This window comes from Martes martes, assembly GCF_963455335.1.
Source record: "Martes martes genome assembly, chromosome: 16".
Lineage (NCBI taxonomy): Eukaryota > Metazoa > Chordata > Mammalia > Carnivora > Mustelidae > Martes > Martes martes.
In genome coordinates, this window is record NC_137904.1 from 20,729,336 (window position 1) to 20,750,430 (window position 21,095).

General features: G+C 38.0%; 1 protein-coding gene across 3 annotated transcripts in view; it reads left to right on the forward strand.

Moving 5' to 3' along the window:
* YWHAE (tyrosine 3-monooxygenase/tryptophan 5-monooxygenase activation protein epsilon) overlaps nucleotides 1–13,588 on the forward strand; it is a gene marked incomplete at its 3' end in the record, with an annotated part of 58,608 nt that extends 45,020 nt beyond the window's left edge. The window contains exons 2-7 of one of the 3 annotated variants that reach the window (XM_080825901.1): nucleotides 1,392–1,591; nucleotides 3,973–4,079; nucleotides 4,926–5,132; nucleotides 7,421–7,557; nucleotides 10,770–10,816; nucleotides 12,649–13,588. In XM_080825901.1, the coding sequence (XP_080682027.1) occupies nucleotides 1,392–1,591; nucleotides 3,973–4,079; nucleotides 4,926–5,132; nucleotides 7,421–7,557; nucleotides 10,770–10,777 (659 nt within the window). Of the gene's footprint in view, nucleotides 1–1,391; nucleotides 1,592–3,972; nucleotides 4,080–4,925; nucleotides 5,133–7,420; nucleotides 7,617–10,769; nucleotides 10,817–12,648 lie in introns of those variants that run through there. The other 2 variants (XM_080825900.1, XM_080825899.1) reach the window with 2 other exon arrangements.
* Between the last annotated feature and the right edge of the window lie 7,507 nt (nucleotides 13,589–21,095).

A 21,095-nucleotide genomic window follows, 5' to 3' on the forward strand; every position in this document is an offset into this window, starting at 1 on the left:
CCCCTTTCTTTGGTTGCCACCTAGTGGTAACAGATAGGAACCATCAAAAGTTTTGCTGATGAATTGAATTCGTAGGAGGTGGACAGTGCCCTTCTAAAAGAAGGAGGGATGGAAACCAAAGATGAGTTTGGTTTGTGTTTGTGACTAACCAGATGCTCAAATGTGTATGCTTCCTATATGAATGCTCTTTACTCCCAAGACTTTGAAATACAGTTTATTTGTATTTACTTGGGAAATTATTTGTAAGCAAATATATTTTAGGGCATGTAACTTTTTTTTTAAAGATTTATTTATTTTAGAGAGAGAGTGATCTGGGCGGGGGTGAGGGGCAGGAGGAGAGGAATAGAAACACAAGCAGACTCCCTACTGAGCGCAGGGCTTAGTCTTACCACCCTGGGGTCACAACCTGAACTGAAAGCAAGAGTCAGACACTCAACTGACTGCGCCACCCAGGTGCCTCTAGAGCCTGTCACTTTTTAATCTTTGTCTAAACTGCCAACTCAGTTATCTGTACTAGGAAATGGGCAGATGTCTTCCTAGTTCTCTTATTTTTTAAAAGATTTTTTTTTAAGATTTTATTTGTTTATTTATTTGTCAGAGAGAGAGAGCGCAAGCACAAGCAGGCAGAATGGCAGGCAGAGGCAGAGAGAGAAGCAGGTTCCCTGCCGAGCAAGGAGCCTGATGTGGGACTTGATCCCAGGATTCTGGGATCATGACGTGAGCTGAAGGCAGCAGCTTAACCATCTGAGCCACCCAGGTGCCCTAAAGATTTTTTTTTAATGTGTTTGACAGAGCAAGAGAGCACAAGCAGGGGGAGCAATAGAAGGAGAGGGAGAAGCAGTCTCCCTGCCAAGCAGGGAGTCCTATGCAAGGCTTAATCCCAGGACCTTGGGATCGTGACCTGAACCGAAGGCAGATGCTTAACCATGTGAGCCCACCAGGTGCCCCCCTAATTCCCTTATTTAATGAGATAAATCTTTCCAAACCATACTGTTAATTACAGTTTTGAAGTATATGACGTTTTGATTCCGTACATCTTTTATTATTGATTCTCTTATTCTAGGCTTTTAGTTTGTTTTCTTTGACATGTTTTTTAGTTTTTTTTTACTCGTGTTTTAAAAGATTTCATTTATTTGTTTGAGAGAAGGGGCGGGGGAGAAGAGGAGAGCCCCCAGTGTGGGACTCTATCACGGGATCATAACCTGAGCCAAAGGCAGGTGCCCAGCTGAGTCACCTAGGCACCCCTACTCATATTAGTTTCGATGATTGTATTTTTGTTAAAATTCTTGACTTTTTACGCTAGCTTGACAGGGAAAAAAAGATGTATCGTGAAGGGATATTGTATAACAAAACTTATTTGTGTAAGGTCTGATTATACTTTTCCCTTATAGAAATGGTGGAATCAATGAAGAAAGTAGCAGGGATGGATGTGGAGTTGACAGTTGAAGAAAGAAACCTCCTATCTGTTGCATATAAAAATGTGATTGGAGCTAGAAGAGCTTCCTGGAGAATAATCAGCAGCATTGAACAGAAAGAAGAAAACAAGGGAGGAGAAGACAAACTAAAAATGATTCGGGAATATCGGCAAATGGTAAGATTATCATATCCTGGGCATCTTTAAAGAAAGATGCTTTCTTGGCATCTGGTTTTGGATATTTTATTTTAAAGTTTTATTTATTTAATCTCTGCACTCAGTGTGGGGCTTGAACTCATGACCCCTGGATAGGAGTCACATGCTCTTTCTGACTAAGCCAGCCAAGTGCTCCAGGTTTTGGACATCTTTTTAAAGATTTATTTATTTATTTATTTGAGAGTCAGAGTGCATGAGTTGGGTGAGGGGCAGAGAGGAAGGGAGAGGCTGGCTCACCACTGAGCAGGGACCATGACATGGGACTCCATCCCAGGATCCTGGGATCATGACCTGAGCTGAAGGCAGACGCTTAACTGACTGAACCACCCAGCCGCCCCGGTTTTGGACGTTTTGGATCATAGCCTAGTGCACATGTGTTGTATACATGTGTAATAACATTTTTCTGTTTTAATGAATTTTCATTTTAACTTACCTGGATTAGGGTAGGCCATACAATATTTCAGGAAAGAGGTGTGAAGAATTTTTCTCTGGAAGCTGTAGAGGGTGTTTAGTTTTCAACACCACACAAGTAGAGAACTATTTTTTTTTAAGATTTTATTTATTTATTTGACAAAGATCATAAGTAGGCAGAGAGACAGGCGGGGGTTGGGGGAGCAGGCTCCCTGCTGAGCAGAAACTCCGTTTATTAATTATCTCTACCTCTGTTGGACACTGTTTTGAGTGGAGAGATATTTATTAGTACATGTAATTGTGCAAGGTAGGGTATTTATTTAATCGACCCTGTAAAGACTAGATTATTGTTCTACTTTATAGATGGGAAAACTAAGGTTCTGAGCGATTGATTAACATACGTGGGGTCACATAGAAGGATATCAATGCGTCCGTTAACCTCAGATATGTTGGGACAAGAATATGGATTGTAAGTAGAAAAGTTTGATGTCTCAGCAGGAATGGGATTTGGACTAAGTAGGAAAGGAAGCAGGAAGTAAAGAGAGGGACTGATAAATTGGGGGAAGATGAAAGATTCAAGTGGCTGGGTGTCTTGATGTGTCCCTAAGTAGGAATAACAGGAATAAAGGAAGTAAAAAGGAAGTTACAGTCCAGTGGTGAAATAATTTAAGACTTCTTGGATAAAGCAACACAATTAGGGATAATGTCAAAAAAAGGTCATGTAGTTGAGGTCAAGGAACTCTGTTGAAAGGAACATGAGTGTGATACCTTGGTTTGATATTAGGAATTGGAGAGGTAGGCTGTGAATATGGATGAAAGGCGTATAGAGATCCACTGATGACAGAGGCTTAGAAATTGGAACATAGAGGATGAGCTTCCAAGGGGGAGCCATTTGGAGTAATAGCAGCCAGTCATAGTGGGGAGCTAGCAGAATTCAGAAGGTGCTTTTAGTCCTGCAGTAATTGCCACTTGAAAAGCCACAGGGAGGTAGTTTATTCAGGAAAGAGCTAGTTTACCTAGCACCAGAATGAGATTAGGAGAAGAGAGAGTGGGGGAATTCTTTACAATGGAAAGAAAGTTCCAGAAGGCATAAGAAGAACTTGGAAAGGTTCGGCAGTGTTACTGTGTATTAATGGAAAATAGAAAACAAGATGTGTATGTGTGTTGGGTGGTGGTATGCATTTTAAGTGTGATAAATTTTAGGTAAGTAGCAATATGTACTTAGTATACAGATTCTCGGTGCCATAACTGCTGTGGATCTCAGCCACAAAAGTGATTGGCTATTGAGCATAGTAGTGGTTAGGAATGTGAACATTGGAGGCAGACTGCCTGGGTTTGAATTTTTATTCCATCCCTTAAAAAATGTGACCTTAGGCTTTATAGCCTTTTTGGGTTCAAATCCTAGCTCTCCCTCTTGAAGGCCTTTAAATTGGTGATTTTTGGCCAAATACCATAATCTTTGTTTCCCCATGTACACGATAGTTTCTACTTTATATGCTAATTAATAGAAGTGTGCAGCTCTCAGTAAGTAGTAATTAGTGTTACTTTCAGGTCTATAGCTGAATCATGAGGTTGTTGGTATGGGTTTTGTTTTGTTTTTAGGGTTTTAATTTTAAGTAATCTCTACACTCAACGTGAGGTCAAGAGTCAACATGCTCCACCAGCTGAACCAGCCAGCGCGCCCCGTGTGGTGGTGGTGGTGGTTGGTTGGTTGGTTGTTTTAAAGCACTAAACTAACAGCATGCAGGAGGAGGATAATTTCTATAGCCTGGAGACAACTTTACTCTGCTTTTTTAAATCAAGAGTGGGGAAGAAGGTTTGATAAAGAAATGTATTATGTTTACTGTGGCTCTCTTCCTCAAAACTAGAGGGAGAATATGTCATAGTTTATGCAGTTTCTTAGACTTAAACAATTTTTGACTTTTTTTCAGGTTGAGACTGAGCTAAAGTTAATCTGTTGTGACATTCTGGATGTACTGGACAAACACCTCATTCCAGCAGCTAACACTGGCGAGTCCAAGGTTTTCTATTATAAAATGTAGGTTCTATACTAGAAGGGAAAATGTCAGATTAAATGTTGGCCCCCTTAAAAATACTACTACTTCTGTGTTAGGTGTTCAACTTTTATTTAAGAATAGTTGTTTAATGTTAGGAGGATAGTTATATGGGAGGAATGATTTTTAAAACTTAATTTTTGAGTGCTCATTTGCATATTCAGTGCTAATGAACAATTATTGTTGGACTTAAGATGGTCAGACTGTTTAGTGTAAGAGTACTAGGTTTTATCTATTTGCATTTTTTTGGGGGGGGCAGAGAGAGAGGGAGTAGCAAAGAGAGCAGCAGGCAGAGCAGGCTCCTTGCTGAGCAAGGTCCGAAGAGGGACTCGATCTTAGGACCCTGGGATCATGACCCAGGTCATGACCCAGCTGAAGGCAGCCACTCAACCCACTGAGCCACCTAGGTGTCCCTGTTTGCATTTGTTTTTTGTGTGGAGTTACCCGCCAGCTGTAGCAGTGTATTACAGAGTTCAGTTTTACCATTTTATGTCAAAGTTTTATTTCAAAATTAAGAAACTGTCATGCCATTTTTTTTTGGAACCACTTTTTTGTGTTTAATTTTAGCCAGTGAAAAACATACTGATTTTTGAGGCTTTGCAGTTAATTTCACTAGGTTTTTGCTTATATTTGGTATTCTGAACTCTGAGGAGGAAAACTGAATAGTCAGTCTTTGCTGAAAGAGACTTTGTGAAATTATTGAAGTATCCATGTTAATTATTAAATATATTTCTGTCACATTTCACTTTACAGACTACAAAATTTTAAGTTTACTTTCATTTAAAAAGTATTTTTCCTAATTCTGTTTCTTTTATTTTGTTTTGTTTTAGGAAAGGGGACTACCACAGGTATCTGGCTGAATTTGCCACAGGAAATGACAGGAAGGAAGCTGCGGAGAACAGCCTAGTGGCTTATAAAGCTGCTAGTGATATTGCAATGACAGAACTTCCACCAACGCATCCAATTCGCTTAGGTCTTGCTCTCAACTTTTCCGTATTCTACTATGAAATTCTTAATTCCCCCGACCGTGCCTGCAGGTAAGTCATGGAAGAGAAACAGAAGCTCTCACTGTGAAAGTGAAAAAAGTTACAAAAGAGAATTGTCTTGTTTCCTGGGATTGCCTTTGCAGCGTTGGCCATGTAACAGAATTCTTTTAGCTCTTAATGAAACTGCTTTGGATGATTTTAAGACCAACCCTATCTCAGTTCACTAGGATAGCAGTTTTGGATTATGTTGACAGGGAAAATATTTGTTGGTAGGTTGAATTTTAAACTTGTTAGTGGGAGAGTGGAATTACAATAGACTTTTTTTTTTAATATTAGCTTTTAGTCTTTGTAGGCATGTTCATATAGTTAGGCTCTTAGTGTGTGTATTTTATGTTTTCTATTTTAATATGAGCAGTTCTCCATCTTTGTATGTTGATTCCCCCATTTATATTTTAGGTTATTCCCAATTTTTTGATACAGATAGAAATTTTAAAGGATAGCTTTATGTACATAGCTTTTTACTTGAAAAAAAATTATTGTAAACTATAACATGAGGTTTATCATTCTAACCATTTCTAAAAAGGATTTATTATAGAGTGAGTAAATGGGGGGACAGAGGGAGAGAATCTAGCAGACTCCCTGCTGAGCGTAGAGTTAGACGTGGGACTTGATCCCAAGACCCTGATCATGACCTGAGCCGAAATAAAAAATCAGCTCAGTTGACAGAAATCCACTTAACTGAGCCACCCAGGCAGCCCTCATTCTAACCATTTTTAAGTTATACAGTTGAATGGCATTGAATACACCCACAATATTGTGTAATTGCCACCATGAAGGTATTTCTAAAACTTTTTCACGTGAAACAAACTAACCACTACCTAGTAATTCTCTAGATCTCCCCACCCCTGCCCCCACTAATCTCTACTTTCTGTTTTTGTGAATTTGCCTATTTTAGTTTCCTCATATAATTGGAATAATGTATATAGTCTTCTTGAGTATATAGGAGCCAGATACTCCATGAAAGAGATTTTTCTGATATAAGGTGGATGCAGACCATTATTTATTCATCTAAAAACATTGTAAATTCCTAGTTGAGTTTGTCCAAAGAGGTACAGGTCTGAAGTTAGAGCTATCTGTTCGGCTAATAGTATTGATTAGATCTTTCATTGTCATTCTCCAGTGTAGCTCTCCATCACTTTGATTTAAGTCTTCTCCATCCCTTTGCTCTTAAGCATTTGCTTAACTTACTTATTTTTTAAAGATTTTTATTTATTTATTTGACAGAACATAAGCAGGGTGAGCAGTAGAGGGAGAAGGAGAAGCAGGGTCCTCACTGGCCAGGGAGCCCAATGGGGGGATCGATCCCAAGACCCTGGGATCATGACCTGAGCCAAAGGCAGACGCTTTAACCAACTGAGCCATCCAGGCACCCCTATGCATTTATTTTAATTTTTAGCATTCCATTCATGATCTTTTCCTTCCCTTTTGGATGAGTTCGTATTTGACTTCCTGATTTACTCATTCTCTAGGGTTTCTTAAGTACTTTCTCCAGAGTAGCACTTCATACTTGTTTTATAATAGTTTCGTGTATCAGTCCTCTATTCCTAGATGTTCATTGTGGACTGAGAGTGTTTCTTTCCTTTCTTCTGTTTCTCCACTAGTGTCCTGCATCACTTGGTGTACATCATGCACCATACCCAGTAAATGTTTATTTTGTTGCTTTTAAATTCTGGTAAAATGGCTTATATACCACATTTCTGTGGGTTCTATACCCCCTCCCTTTTTTTTGCTTCTGTTAGCATTAAAGTCTTTGGAATTAAACTGAGCTGTTCAACATTTCATCTTTATACCTTAAAATTTTATTAAATAAGTGAGCTGTTGACTAGAACTTGGTAATGCTTTATTATTCATATATTTTGGTAGTGGTTCAGGATAGAATTTGGTTTGTGTATTCTGTTTGCTGATAGGCTTGTCAAAAGCCTAGTAAGAAATGGTGCTCTAGGGTGCTTGCCTGGGTCAGTTGGTAGAGTATGCAACTCTTGATCTTGAGGTCATGAGTTTGAGCTCCACATTGGGAGTGTTTTTTGTTTTGTTTTTTAAAAGTAGTAGTAGTAGTGGTGCTCCAAAAATTTTATTGCCTCCCAATTTGCTAGGTTACAAAATTAAATAGTTTTCATAAGTTGTATCTGTTTTTCCTTTATTTCAGTATTTAAACCCAAGATACTCAGTGTCACTATTAACATACTACAGGATAACTTAAGAAAAAGATTGATTTCTAACATGTCATTTCTGTTTTTAAAGGGCTTATTTTTGTAATATATTTATGTAAATACTTTTAGGTTGGCAAAAGCAGCTTTTGATGATGCAATTGCAGAACTGGATACGCTGAGTGAAGAAAGCTATAAGGACTCTACACTTATCATGCAGTTGTTACGTGATAATCTGACACTATGGACTTCAGACATGCAGGGTGATGGTAAGGAAACTCGGACGTTAAATGCATCTCTTTCAGTTGTTGGGTCTTTTTACTTTTAGGATTTCCTTGGTATTTCTTCACATTAAGCTATAGTTTAGACTCAGCCTGTCCTCCAGACTATCAAATTTTAATACTGCCTTTACAGCAGATGATCTCAAAGTACAGTTTTCCGTTTGGGGCTGTACGATGATAATGTAAAAGACTTGTTTGGAAAGGGGACTCTTTTTTTAATATTTGAAGATTTAAAAAAATTTTGTCTCTAATGTTTGCTAAACTTAGTTTGCTTCTCTCACTGTTTTGGAAGTTGGAGGCAGGAACCATCTCATTTTATCTTTCTCAGATTAAATTTTAGGGATCTGCGTAATTGCATGTCATGATTACTGCTTCGGGTGACTGGTATCCTCAGGTTAAAACTAGATGGTGTCAGTAAATATTTATGAATCAGCTTCTCTGTGGAAATCTTTTTTTTTTTTTTTTAAGATTTTATTTATTTATTTGACAGACAGAGTTCACAAGTGGGTAGAGAAGCAGGCAGAGAGAGGAGGAAGCAGGCTCCCTGCTGAGCAGACAGCCCGATGTGGGGCTCAATCCCAGGACCCTGGGATCATGACCTGAGCCGAAGGCAGAGGCTTTAACTCACTGAGCCACCCAGGCGCCCCTCTGTGGAAATCTTTAAAGGAAATTCTTTGTGTCTGGATTTTATAGAGCAAATGGAATGTCCTGCTCTTAGTCCTTATTTAAGAGGTCTGGTATAGGCCCTGTTGTTATTGTTTATTTTTAAATATAAGTAGTATTTTACAAAACTTAGTCTTGTGATGGGGGTTAATACTTATTTTAAATGCCCAAATTTATCATAATTGTTGATTTTTTTTTAAAAGATTTTATTTATTTATTTATTTGACAAAGAGATCACAAGTAGGCAGAGAGGCAGGCGGCGGGGGGTGGTGAGAAGCAGGCTCCCCGCTCAGCAGAGAGCCCGATGTGGGCTCGATCCCAGGACCCTGAGATTATGACCCGATCCAAAGGCAGAGGCTTAACCCACTGAGCCACCCAGGTGCCCCCCTTTAAGAGTGTATTACCCAGACTGAAGCATATGTTGCATTGCTTGAGGCTAGCTATGTGTGTTGGTTAAGCCAGCATGCTGGACTGTCTTTGGAAGCATTATACTTCTTTTTTTTTTTTTTAAATATTTATTTATTTATTTGACAGAGAGAGATCATAGTAGACAGAGGCAGGCAGAGAGAGAGAGAGGGAAGCAGGCTCCCTGCCAAGCAGAGAGCCCGATGCGGGACTCGATCCCAGGACCCTGAGATCATGACCTGAGCCGAAGGCAGCGGCTTAACCCACTGAGCCACCCAGGCACGCCGGAAGCATTATACTTCGTAAATGTACATCTGAAAATGGGTTTTCTGGGCATGTGTATTGTAAGTTTCCTTACTCTGGAAGGATAGAGTCAGATTTTAGACTTCCTTAGGTACTGAAGTGAGAATTAGGTGACTCAGCTCTAAATCTAACTAGCTTTATGAAATATTTAGATAGTTGACTAGGGTTGGCTTAAGATACGTGGCATATGAGACCTACTTCCACACTTAGGAACAAAGCCAGATGGAGCCACAGATTACTTTCCAGCACAGCACTTAGGCAACCACTGCCAGTCTGTGGGACTGAAAACCAATTTACTATCTCTGAACTAATGACTTTAGGTTCCTTCCAGCTTTAACATTCTGTTGTATTCTAAACCATAACTACTCAGAAGAATGGCCAAACAGCTATGGACTCTTCATAGTCACCCTCAGCTCAGAGAAGACTAATATCTCTCTGCCTGTTTGAGGGAATAAAAGGAAAACATATGGAGAGTTTGGTAAGCGGTATTGACCTAAAGTAAGGTATATACCCCTCTGACCTCTGGGAGCATTTATTTTTCTGAGGGTGAAATAACAAAGATGATGACCTGGGTTGCAACCCTGCCTTTTTTTTTTTGGACAGTTCATTCCAACTTTTGTGACTAAGCTTGCTAGATAATAAAGTTAAATGGAAATATATTTTTATATTTTCTAATATTATTCTTATTTATCACTGGTAACCAGTAATTAAAGTAAACTATATGTCATTTTGTTTTTACATAGAGCCAAAGATAATTCCTTTTTTTTGGGGGGGGGGTTATCAAACATTTTATGAAATAGATTGCCTTCTGCAATAGGATATTTTCTTGAAACTACTTTACATAGTTGCCAAGGTTCTTTGTACCAGAGATGTTTTATTACATAGATTTTTCTTTAATCCTAAGTTTTATTTAAATCTAGTAAAATCCACTTGCTTCAGTTCTTAACACTGTTTATTAAATTTGGTTGAAACAGACTAATTTTCATTTAAGAACTTTGGCGATAAAATATTTGAAATAATGAAACAAGTTTAACAGTGAAAAATTCAAGTAGTCTTTGGACATTTTAGTAAAATTAACAAATTATCTGAATTTACAAATTGTGGGTACTAGTCATTTATTTGCCATTTTTCCTAAAAAGTATAATATTACATGTTTTATTAACTTTGGTTTTGTGACTTAGAATCTGTGCAAAATTGCAGTCATGGAATTGGCAATTTCCCAGGATATTGGATTTAGTTGAGCATTATTTAGATAGTTTTCTCCTTTTTAAATTTTATTATGGAAAATGGTGTTAAAAAAAAAAACACTTGAATTAAGGGTTTCTAAAGGAAGAAATGTGTATGCGATTCCCGAGCTTTTACTGAGATGTTTTCATGTTTTTTTTTTTTTTTTTAACTGCAGAATATGTTCACTTCTGTCTGTGTTGGAACATCTTTATAAACATTACCACTTTTTCTCATCAAGTGATTTCAGTCCTTTTCTCTTAACCTGTTTTCAGAGGACTATTTCATAAACAAGTCCATAGAAAGGAAATGTGTGTTCTCTTCCTGTCCCCTTCTTCCCCCCAAATCAGGAAACAGTGGGCAAAGAAATATCTGTCCAAAGAAACACCCCCCTTTCTGTATACCTTTTAAGAGGATATTATTTCATCCTTTTAAAGGTAAAAGAAACAGATACTTTGTAGAGTGAAGTGTATACAAAGTAAAAAGACCCAAATCTGACTCTCCTAAATCATTGATGTTTTCTTTCGTCCTGCTCTCTCGGTTTGTTTTTCTTGTAATGTTGCTTTCATATGATTGTTCTCCCTCCCTTTTTCCTTGCAATATAGATTCCTAAAGGATAATCCAACTCTTCCTTTCCTAAAAACTCTACTTTGTAAGTCATTATCATGGCACAGCAAATTCTGCTTTTTCGTTTTGGTTCTTCACTAATCATGCCTGCATATATCATCATCCCTTTTGCTTACAAAACTGCCTGTTCTATATTCTAGGATGTGAAACCTTCTAAGACATTTATGATCTGCTGTCCCTGTCTACCTCTGGTTGGGTGTGACTCGTCTGACAGTATTTATGCCAAAGTTACTTGGAACTTTTGGCAAATCTAATGGTTGCTTATAAGTGAATTAGAGTGTGCTCTGTTGTTTGTTGTTTGTTGCCATATTTTGGCAGTGTATTGCTGTTAAAAATGAGCGGGAATGTTCCTATCATTTCCTGAGTTTGAATACATTATTTTGGGAATCATTGGGTGGTGCATCATTTCTTTCCTCTGTAAATGGTTTTTTTGGTCTGTCTTTGCATGTCTTTTTCTATATATATGAGTCAAAACTCTTTATGTGCCTTAAGAACTTTTTTTTTTTAAGATTTTATTTATTTATTTGACACAGACAGATCACAAGTAGGCAGACAGGCAGGCATAGAGAGAGCGGGAAGCAGGCTCCCTGCTGCGCAGAGAGCCTGATGCAGGGCTCCATCCCAAGACCCTGAGATCATGACCTGAGCCAAAGGCAGAGGCCTAACCCACTGAGCCACCCAGGCACCCCACCTTAAGAACTTTTTAAAAAGAGTTACATTTCAGTATCAAACATTTTGGTCAGAGAAGAAAATTTAAAGTGTCTAAACTATGCTTACCTAATCCTTGTTGCCGTAACAGCATTGTTTTATCGTATCAAGGTCTTTCAGACTGCTTAAAAAGTACTCCTCAGGTTAAATGCTTTATGTTGGTAGGCACCCAGTCTTAGTGTCACTTGTCCATCCTAATTAACAAGCAATATCAATGGATGGATTGTCTGAACCGAAATGATTGTTGGATTAGTTAACTGTTTATCTATTTTGATTCAAACTGTTAACTATGTAGGAATTGTAGTGATTTGTTAAAGCACAAAAGAATGTAACTTTACCTCTTTCGTTATTTTTTAGCAAAAGCCTGCATGCTTTATTATGGCTGGCTGACTTAATGCTTTTTAATAGGTAGATGATTCTCCAGTGAATAGGCTGGCTTTCTGTTGCATGTCATAGTGCAGTTCAGATTCCTCAGGCCAATCATCATGTTTTAAGGGAAAAGAAAAACCGGCATGAGAGAACTGGTCCAAATGCCCTTCTTTAATAACCTCAGCGGTCTGGTTTACTTTGAGCATGCTCTTTCACTCTGGAGTAAGAAACTTGGTTTATGGTTTGGTGTGACTGGCTAAGATACAAAACGTAAACTCACTTAAAAAAGCAGAACCCTCCCTCTAAATTGTAGAACTTCTTCGGAGCATCTTACTGCTCATTTCTCTACTGAAGCATTTCACGTGGAGCTTGTGGGTAGATTTTACCAAAAAAACCCTAATAAGTACCCTTGATTCTTAAAGAGGTGAGGTTATTGAGAAAGAGTATTTTGACCCAAGATATACCTGAAAGCTTGAAAATCATTTAACAATATGGTTACCTTGGCTGTCTACTTTTAAGAGCTTATTTAGCATAAAAATAGTTTTACTGTGCATTGGTGTTTTTTTTTTTCATCCTATTGACCATTCAGGACCTTGATCCAGCAGCACTTCTTGGCTTAGGCATCTCAGGTGTCAAGGATGGTATAAGTCCTTTGGCTGTCTGTGTTTAGTATCAGTTGTAGCAAATGTAAGGTGTCTGTGCTTGGAATGATACCTTTCTTTGTTACTACAACAGTCTAATTTAGTCAGTGTAAAATAATTAACTCGTTCTTCTTTGCAGGTGAAGAGCAGAATAAAGAAGCGCTGCAGGATGTGGAAGATGAAAATCAGTGAGACATAAAAGCCAACAAGAGAAACCATCTCTGACTACCCCATTCCTTCCCATCCCACTCCCATTGGAAATTCCCCCATTGTCACTGAGAACCACCAAATCTGACTTTTACATTTGGTCTCAGAATTTAGGTTCCTGCCCTGTTGGTTTTTTTTTTTTTTTTTTTAAACAGTTTTCAAAAGTTCTTAAAGGCAAGAGTGAATTTCTGTGGATTTTACTGGTCCCAGCTTTTAGGTTCTTTAAGACACTAACAGGACTGCATAGAGGCTTTTTCAGCATTACTGTATTGTCTCCTGCCAGATGTGGCAAGATCACCATTAGAAATGGAAATTACATTCGAAAGCCATTAGACTTCTAGGTGATGCAAGCATCTAAGAGAGAGGTTAATCACACTATAGAGGCATTGTGGTATCATTTTTCCTTTTTCTAATTGTTTAAATTGAATTTTATACCAATGTTTAAAATTAATTGGGTGTTAGCTTGAAGTGGTTAAAGATTGTTTGGAGAATTGTAATGGTTTTGCTGTAAAGTGTTTCAAACTCTGCGGAAGTGTTGCTGAAAAGCATGGTGCTGGTAACAGTTCAACAATCCGTGGCTGCTCATTCTTGCCTACTTATACTCTCCCTCTAAAGCAGGTTAGCATTGAAGGTGGTATGGAAAAGCCTGCATGCGTGTTCAATTCTTTGTTTCTTCTCCTTCCCTTTCCCTTTGGGCCCCCCCCCTTCGCTCGCTCAACCTCTTTTGTTCAGTATGTGTAACTTGAAGCTAATTTGTACTACTGGATATCTGACTGGAGCCACAGATACAGAATCTGTATTGTTCTTACTGAAACACAGCATGGAATTAACATTAAACTTAAATAAAACAAACCTAAATTAAAAATGCCAAATATTATTGCGCCTCCATCCTTTATCTTTCTAAAATAAACTCTAGTCCAAACACATTGACAGTATTGTTTGCCTAAATGTGGAAAATCCGCCCCCCCTTCTTCCACAGATCACTTGTGTTTCCCAAAGATGATACGTATTTTTAGAAAAAACCTCTTTCTTTGCTGGTAACCTGGTTGTTGAAGAACACTGAGTAAGAACACCCAAGTCAATTCATTCCCAGTCCTATCTTCTTAACCAGGTAGCAACACGGTATTTATTTTAATCATTAAAGTACAAACTCTTACTCACACAAGGTGTAATTATGTATCATTTTCTAGCATGGAATTTGGGCTGTACAACCAAATAAGGCTGTGTGTGTCAGAATAATCTTCCTTAGGCTGAAGTAAAATTTACGCCTACTACCACTTCGAAAGGTCAGTGGCAGGAACAGAAAATAATTACATCCATTCTCAGTAGTACATGTACACATGGTAGAACTATGTAGCCACCCCCCTTACTAGAGACCCTCATTGTTAAATAGTTCTTTCGAGAAATAGTCTACATCAGTATGTATAGGTATTTAGTCACCATAGACCATCCTGTATCAGGCATTTAGATCTAATTTGAGTGACTAATATGGTTGGACTCCTGGTTTTTCTTTCTTTTTTTTTTTTAAAACCAGTTGACTCGTTTTGGACAGATTATTTCCAGACTTGCTATTATAAATTATGGTGCTGCATTAAATACCTTTGTAACCGTCTCCACTTAATTATTTGCATTTCTAGATGTCCTGTGGGAGAGAACATACTTTTCAACTGATAAATACTGCTCATTTCCTTCCAAAAGGGGTGGTTCCACTTTTAGAGTGCCCCCCAGTCCCGTCAGCAGTGTCTGAGAGTATCCGCTCTATCACCACACTTGACTCATTGCTAAATGAGATGTTGACACCAAAAATATACCCTGGCTTAATTCTCAGTAGTGAAGACTTAAGAAATTAGCAGAAGAGTGATGTGTCCTAGTAGTTTTTATCTTTTTTTTCCCCTAGTAGTTTTTATTTTATTAAAATACATATGTATGCCCATAATTAGGATAAACAAGGTTTTTTTGTATTGCTATTCCATTAGATAGTTGTGGAGATGTGGAGCTATGTCCAAGAGGTTTTCAGGTTGATTGGTTCTTTTTCCAGCAGCCAGGTGGCCAAAAGTGTGCTGCATCAAGGTCCAAAACTGAAGGAATTCTTAAAATTCGATCAGATTTTTAAAGATAAGGGGACTCAGGATTTTGCAGTCTGCTCCCATACTAAACACAAATGCACACGTGCCTGGACTTGAGTCAAACAGGGGCTAATGTTTTTACAGAACAGTCTGGCTTGTGGAGATGATTTCTGTCAAGTTATGTTGTTACAGGCATGTGTTTAGTGAAAGGGGTCTCTAGTTGGCTCTGTGGATGGACTTGTATTCAGCAAACTCAGGATCCCATGAGCATGCTCAAGAATGTGGCAGTCTTGGAGAGAGAACTTGCCACCCAAAGAAGCCATTAAAGGCACTTGGGGGAAGTATTGTGATGACTGGTACAGGTCTTTTAGATCCCTGTAAAGTATGGAAGACAGGCAACCAGGAAGACTGCAGAAAGGTGACAGCCCTGTAAGAACTGTCCCTCCCAATTCTATCTGGTCTGAAAAGGTGGAGTCGTTTCAGCTCCGTTTAGTGCTTGAGGATCAGTTGGTTTCAGTAGAAACTTGAGTTAACATTACAATTTGAATGCAATGTATGTTCCAGTTATAATAGTGCTTGCTTTAAAAAAAAATGTTTTAAACCCAAAGGTTTTTTAAAATGCTGGAAGCACCAATAAATGTGTCTGTGACTCGCCTGGGTTCTAGAACTGGTGGCTGAAAAACATATCCAAAGTTAGGTTTTGCTTCTTCAAGGAAGATGAGAATGAATTTTAAGTTAGGCTATTTTTAAAGGGAATTTGATGGAATAAATGTGAACATCTAACTTGGCTTCTGCCTCAGACAAATGCCACTTGAGAGTTTAGTAAGATCCCAAATCAGCTGCTTTGCTGTTAATCCTAGGACAGTAGGAGAGTGAGCATGCTGAGATGGCATTTTGAAGATGAATCTTGCTTTGTTTTGAATATTGTAACAAGTAATGGGGGTCACTGGTGAACTTGTAGGATGGGTCATTAAAGGAATCGTGAACTTTTAGAGGAAGTGATTCTGGATCCAATTGGCTAAGCAAAATCAAACCTTATGTAGTTTTATGTATCAGTTGAGTTACTAATCCTGTAGTTGATAGAACAACTAATATTTAGCAAACATTCAGTATTGTCTGTGTATCAGGCACTGTGCTTATTTTTTTAGTTTTAAAGATTGTTACTAGAGAGTACAAGCATGTGGGGGGACGGGGCAGAGGGGCAAGGACTCCCGACTGAGCATGGAGCCAGAAATGGGGCTCAATTCCAGGATCCTGAGACCATGACCTGAGCCATAGTCAGGGGCTTAACTAGCTGAGCCACCCAGGTGCCCCAGCACTGTGCTTTTATTAAGCAGTGTCTATAAACTAGCACATAAATATTCAATAGTTTGATGAGTTGTCACCTGCATTTTGCAAATAGGAAAACTGAAAAGTTGAACTTGGCGAAAGCCACACAGCTAGTTCAAACAGTTCAAAGTGGTTCAAACGGGATTCAGAGTTGGGTTTGTATGACTACAGAGCCCATGTTCTTAACCATTAAGCTGTTCTTTTTGCTCTTTATCAAAACTCCTAATGTTTCATTGAAATGTTTCCTCTAAAGTGACTGTTTAAAAAATACATTTCTGAGATCATCTTACAATTGATACAATTGTACATTGATACATCCTTTTCAGAAGCTGTAATATGCATGTTAAGAAATGGGCCCTGTGCTATCTCAGTTATACCACTTCGGGGAAACACTAGGTTGGCATTCTGTTATGTGTAAGGCAGGGCTGAAAGTTGTTTTTCTTAAAGAGTGCATTGCTTGGGGCACCTGGCTGGCTCAGTGGGTTAAAGCCTCTGCCTTCCGCTCAGGTTGTGGTCCCAGGGTCCTGGGATTGAGCCCTGCGTGGGGCTCTCTGCTCAGCGGGAAGCCTGCTTCCTCCTCTTTCTCTGCCTGCTTCTCTGCCTGCTTGTGATCTCTGTCTGTCAAATAAATAAATAAAATCTTAAAAAAAAAAAGTGCATTGCTTTTTGGACATTTACTTCTTTCATAATTGAAGTAAGAGTGTGTCCTTGCACAACCTGGGCAGTATGAATCCTATCCAGGGGCTACTAATAAAGCTACAACTGACCAATCTTCCTGTTGACGCTGAAACTCCTGGTACTCGTGCTTCCATTGTATATTGCTTGTTTCTAGGTCTTCCCCCAGACACTTTCTTTTCCGTTTTAATTCCTGATGGTTCTAGGTTTGGGATAGGGCTTATTACAGCACCTAAGGCTTCTTTCCTATTAATAGCACATTTGTAGCCAGGATATCAGGCCACCATAAGTGCAGAGTTCCCTCAGAATTTGCTTTTAATGGAATTCTGGGAACTAAAGAGCATTTTTTCCCCACTAAGCCTTGTTCTTCATTAAGATGTAAGCCAGAACATTTAGGAGATATTAATTTTGCCTAGGTAAAGATTATAATTGTTAATTGGCAAAGATAAGATTTATAGAATAATCTGTTGTGAGGATGTAGAGAAACATTGTCATTTTTGTCATTCGCTTAAGTTTTATATTCAACTATAAAGAAAATACTTGAGAAGCATACAGCTTAGTAAATTCCCACAAAGGGAATACACTGTTTAAGCATCACTCACATCAAGATCTAGAACAAGACCAGCATCCCAGAAGACTCTCTCATGTCCCCTTCTTAGTCTGTAATTACCCCCTTATTCCTGCAACTGAAACCAATCTCCTGATCATTGCCATCAGTTAGTTTTGCCTGTTTTTGAACTTGATATAAAAGGAATCATACAGCGTTTTTCCCCTTCAATATTATGTGCTGTCCCTCCATGTTGCCTATAATAATGGTGTTTTCATGGCTATATAGCCTTCTGTTCTGTTAGTATGCCACTGTGTATTCTCTGGATGGACACTGGATTATTTTCCATTTTGGGAGGTTACCAATAATGATATTATGGACATTCTGGTACATAACTTTTGGCGTATACATATATGCATCAGTGTTGTGTATATACCTGAGAATGAAATTACTGGGTTGCGGGGAATATATATGTTCAGCTTTCATGGATAATCGCAAGACAGTTTTCCAAAGTAGTTGTGCTGTTTTGCAGTCCTGCTGGCAATGTATGAGAATCTTAGTTGCTATACATCCTCACTGGCATTTAGTTGTAGGCTTTTGGTGGTTATGTTGTGGAATCTCATCCTGGATTTAATTGGCAATTTCCTGATGACTAAAGAGACTGAACACCAAAGTATGTCTTCTGGATGTTTGGATATCCTCTTTTGTTAAATACCCACTTTTGCCTGTTTTTCTGTTGAGTTGTCATTTTCTTATTGATTTGTAGGAAATTTTTGTATATTAGGAATAGAGAATGTTTTTGGAGTTGTTACTGCAATTCTGTATTTCTATGCCCTGCTTTTTCATTATCTTGGTGTCTTGACAAACATCTTAATTTTAATGTAGCCTAATTTATCCATATTTTCTTTTAAGGTAAGTGTTTTGTATATTTTATTTAAGAAATATTTGCAGACCCCGAGATCATTAATCTTTTATTTTTCTGGAAGCATTGTTTGACCTAGCATATCTAGATCTAGAATCATCTAGGATTTGTTTTGTATATGGTAGTAGGAAGATGTTTAAAAAAAAATACTTTCCTGTGTAGATATTCAGAAGAGCCAGCGCCACATATTGTTTCATTGGTCTATTTGTCTTGGTGCCACCGCAAATCTGTGTTCGATATCTGGTGACATGAGTCCTCTAGCTTTTTGTTCTTCAAGATTGCATGGGTTATTCTTGGCTCTTAGCATTTCCATATATTTTTTAGAATTGGCTTATCCATTTCAGTAGTAAAACAGCAACAACAAAACCTGCTGGGATTTTGATAAGCACTTTATTCCATAAGTAGATTTGGGAGGAATTAGTATCTTCACACAATTACGTCTTTTTGATCTATGAACATAGTATAGTCCTCCATTTCTTTAGATCATTAATGCTTTTTTCAGTAATGTTTTGTAATTTTCTTTATAGCAGTCTGATGCCTTTTGTTGGCCTTACTCCTAGTTTTTTAAATTTTTTGATGTTGTTTTAAATAGTATTTAAATTTTTTCATTTTCATATTGTAGCTACTTAATTTTGACTATTGATATTATCTTGTATTCCATGGCCTTCTTGATTTATTGATTTCAACAGTTTGATGTAGATTCTGTGACTTTTTTTCTTTTTTTTAAATTTTATTTTTAAGTAATCTCTACACACGGCATGGAGCTCGAACTTAAAACCCTGAGATCAAGAGTCACATGCTCTGTCAACTGAGCCAGCGAGGTGCCCTGAGACAGGTTTTTTAGAGGATTATCTGACAACATAAATGAAAGTTTTAAACACATGCATCCTTTGCTTGTGTGTATATATGCTCACAAATATATGCAGAATATGTCCACTTCAGCATTATGATAGCAGATTAGAAATAAGCTACATGCCCATCAGTCATGGTACATCCTTACTATGTACGAAAATGAGATAAACCATTTCTGCTAATACAGAAAAATGTCTGCATATGTTAACTGAGAAAAGGAAGAACATACCAAGATACATAATCTTGCATGTAAAACAGGAAAAATACTCTTGTGTACTTGCCTATAAATTTCTGAAAGGTACAACTCTTTAAAAAACCCTCCAGCTTTATTGAGGTACAGTTGACATATAAGGTGCATGTACGAAACTATACAGTTTGATAAGTTTTAGCATGTGTATATACCTGTGAAACCATCATCATAACGAAGATAGTGTAGCCTTCACCCTCACAAGTGTCTGTTGTCCTTTGTTATTCGCCCTCCTCCATTCCTGATCAAGCTTTAATCTGCTTTCTGTTATATTAGTTTGCATTTTTTAGAGTTTGATATAAATGGAATCATATAGTGTGTATTCTGTGTCTTTAGATGGTGTATCTGGCTTCTTTCAGCATAATTGTTCTGAGATTCATTCATGTCGCATGTATCAGTTCATTCCTTTTATTGCTGAGAAATATGCCATTGTTACGATATACCACAATTTGTTTATTCACCTACTGTTGGACAATTTGGTTGTTTCCAGTTTTTGTCTGTTACAAATAAAGCTGCTGTGAATGTTTGTGTACAAGTCTTTATGTGGGCATGTATTTCCCTTTTTTTGTGGATAAGTAGAAGTGGAATGGTTGTATAGTATGATAGGTGTATACTTAGCTTTTTAAAAGAAACTGTCAAACTGTTCTTCAAAGTGATTTTACCATTTTATATTTCCACCAGCAGTGTTTGAAAGCTGTTTTTCTTTGTCCACATTCTCTCCAGCACATGTATGGTCAGTCTTTAATTTTCCCATTCTTAAAGGTGTATATTGGCATCTCATTGTGTTGTGGTTTGTTTTGTTTTGTTTTGTTTTCTTCTAAGCAGGCTCCACACCCAACAAGGAGCCCAACTCAAGGCTTGAACTCACAATCTTGAGATCAAGACCTGAACTGAGATTAACCAACTGAGCCACGTCGGCACCCTTCATTGTGTTTTTTATTTGTATTTTCCTAATGACTAATGAAGTTAAGCATCTTTTTATGTGCTTATTTGCCATCTGTGTATCTTTGGTGAAATGTCTTTTTTTTTTTTTTTAAGATTTTTATTTATTTATTTGACAGTGAGATGCAGAGAGCACAAGCAGAGCTGCAGGCAGAGGGAGAGGGAGAAGCAGGCTCTCCACTGAGCAGGAAGCCCAATATGGGGCTTGATCCCAAGACTCTGGGATCATGACCTGAGCCAAAGGCAGCCACTTAACCGACTGAGCCAGGTGCCCCGGTGAAGTGTCTTTTAATATTGAGTCTTTTGATCCATGAACAAGGTAGATCTAGTAATTAAGTCATTCTTTAATTTCAGCAAGTGTCCAGGTCTTTTCACTTGAGTCAGATTTATTTCTATTTCATAATTTTGGATGTTTTGTAACTTTCTTTTTATTTTTACTCTTTTAAAGATTTTATTCATTTGATAGCACATGCAGGGGGAGCAGCAGAGGGAGAGGGAGAAGCAGGCTTGCCACTGAGCAGGGAGCCTGATGTGGGGCTCGATCCCAGGACCCTGGGATCATGACCTAAGCCAAAGGCAGGTGCTTCACTGACTGAGCCACCTAGGTGCTCCAGTTCCTGCTTTTTAAAATTCAATATTTGATCTTTCATTGCTAGTATATAGAACAAAATTTTATATTTGTGTATTGATACTATACCCTGTAATCTTGCTAAAACTCACTTATTTTAGTAGGTTTTCTTTTTTTTTTGTAGATCTCATCAGATTATCTTTTTTTTTTTTAAGATTTTATTTATTTATT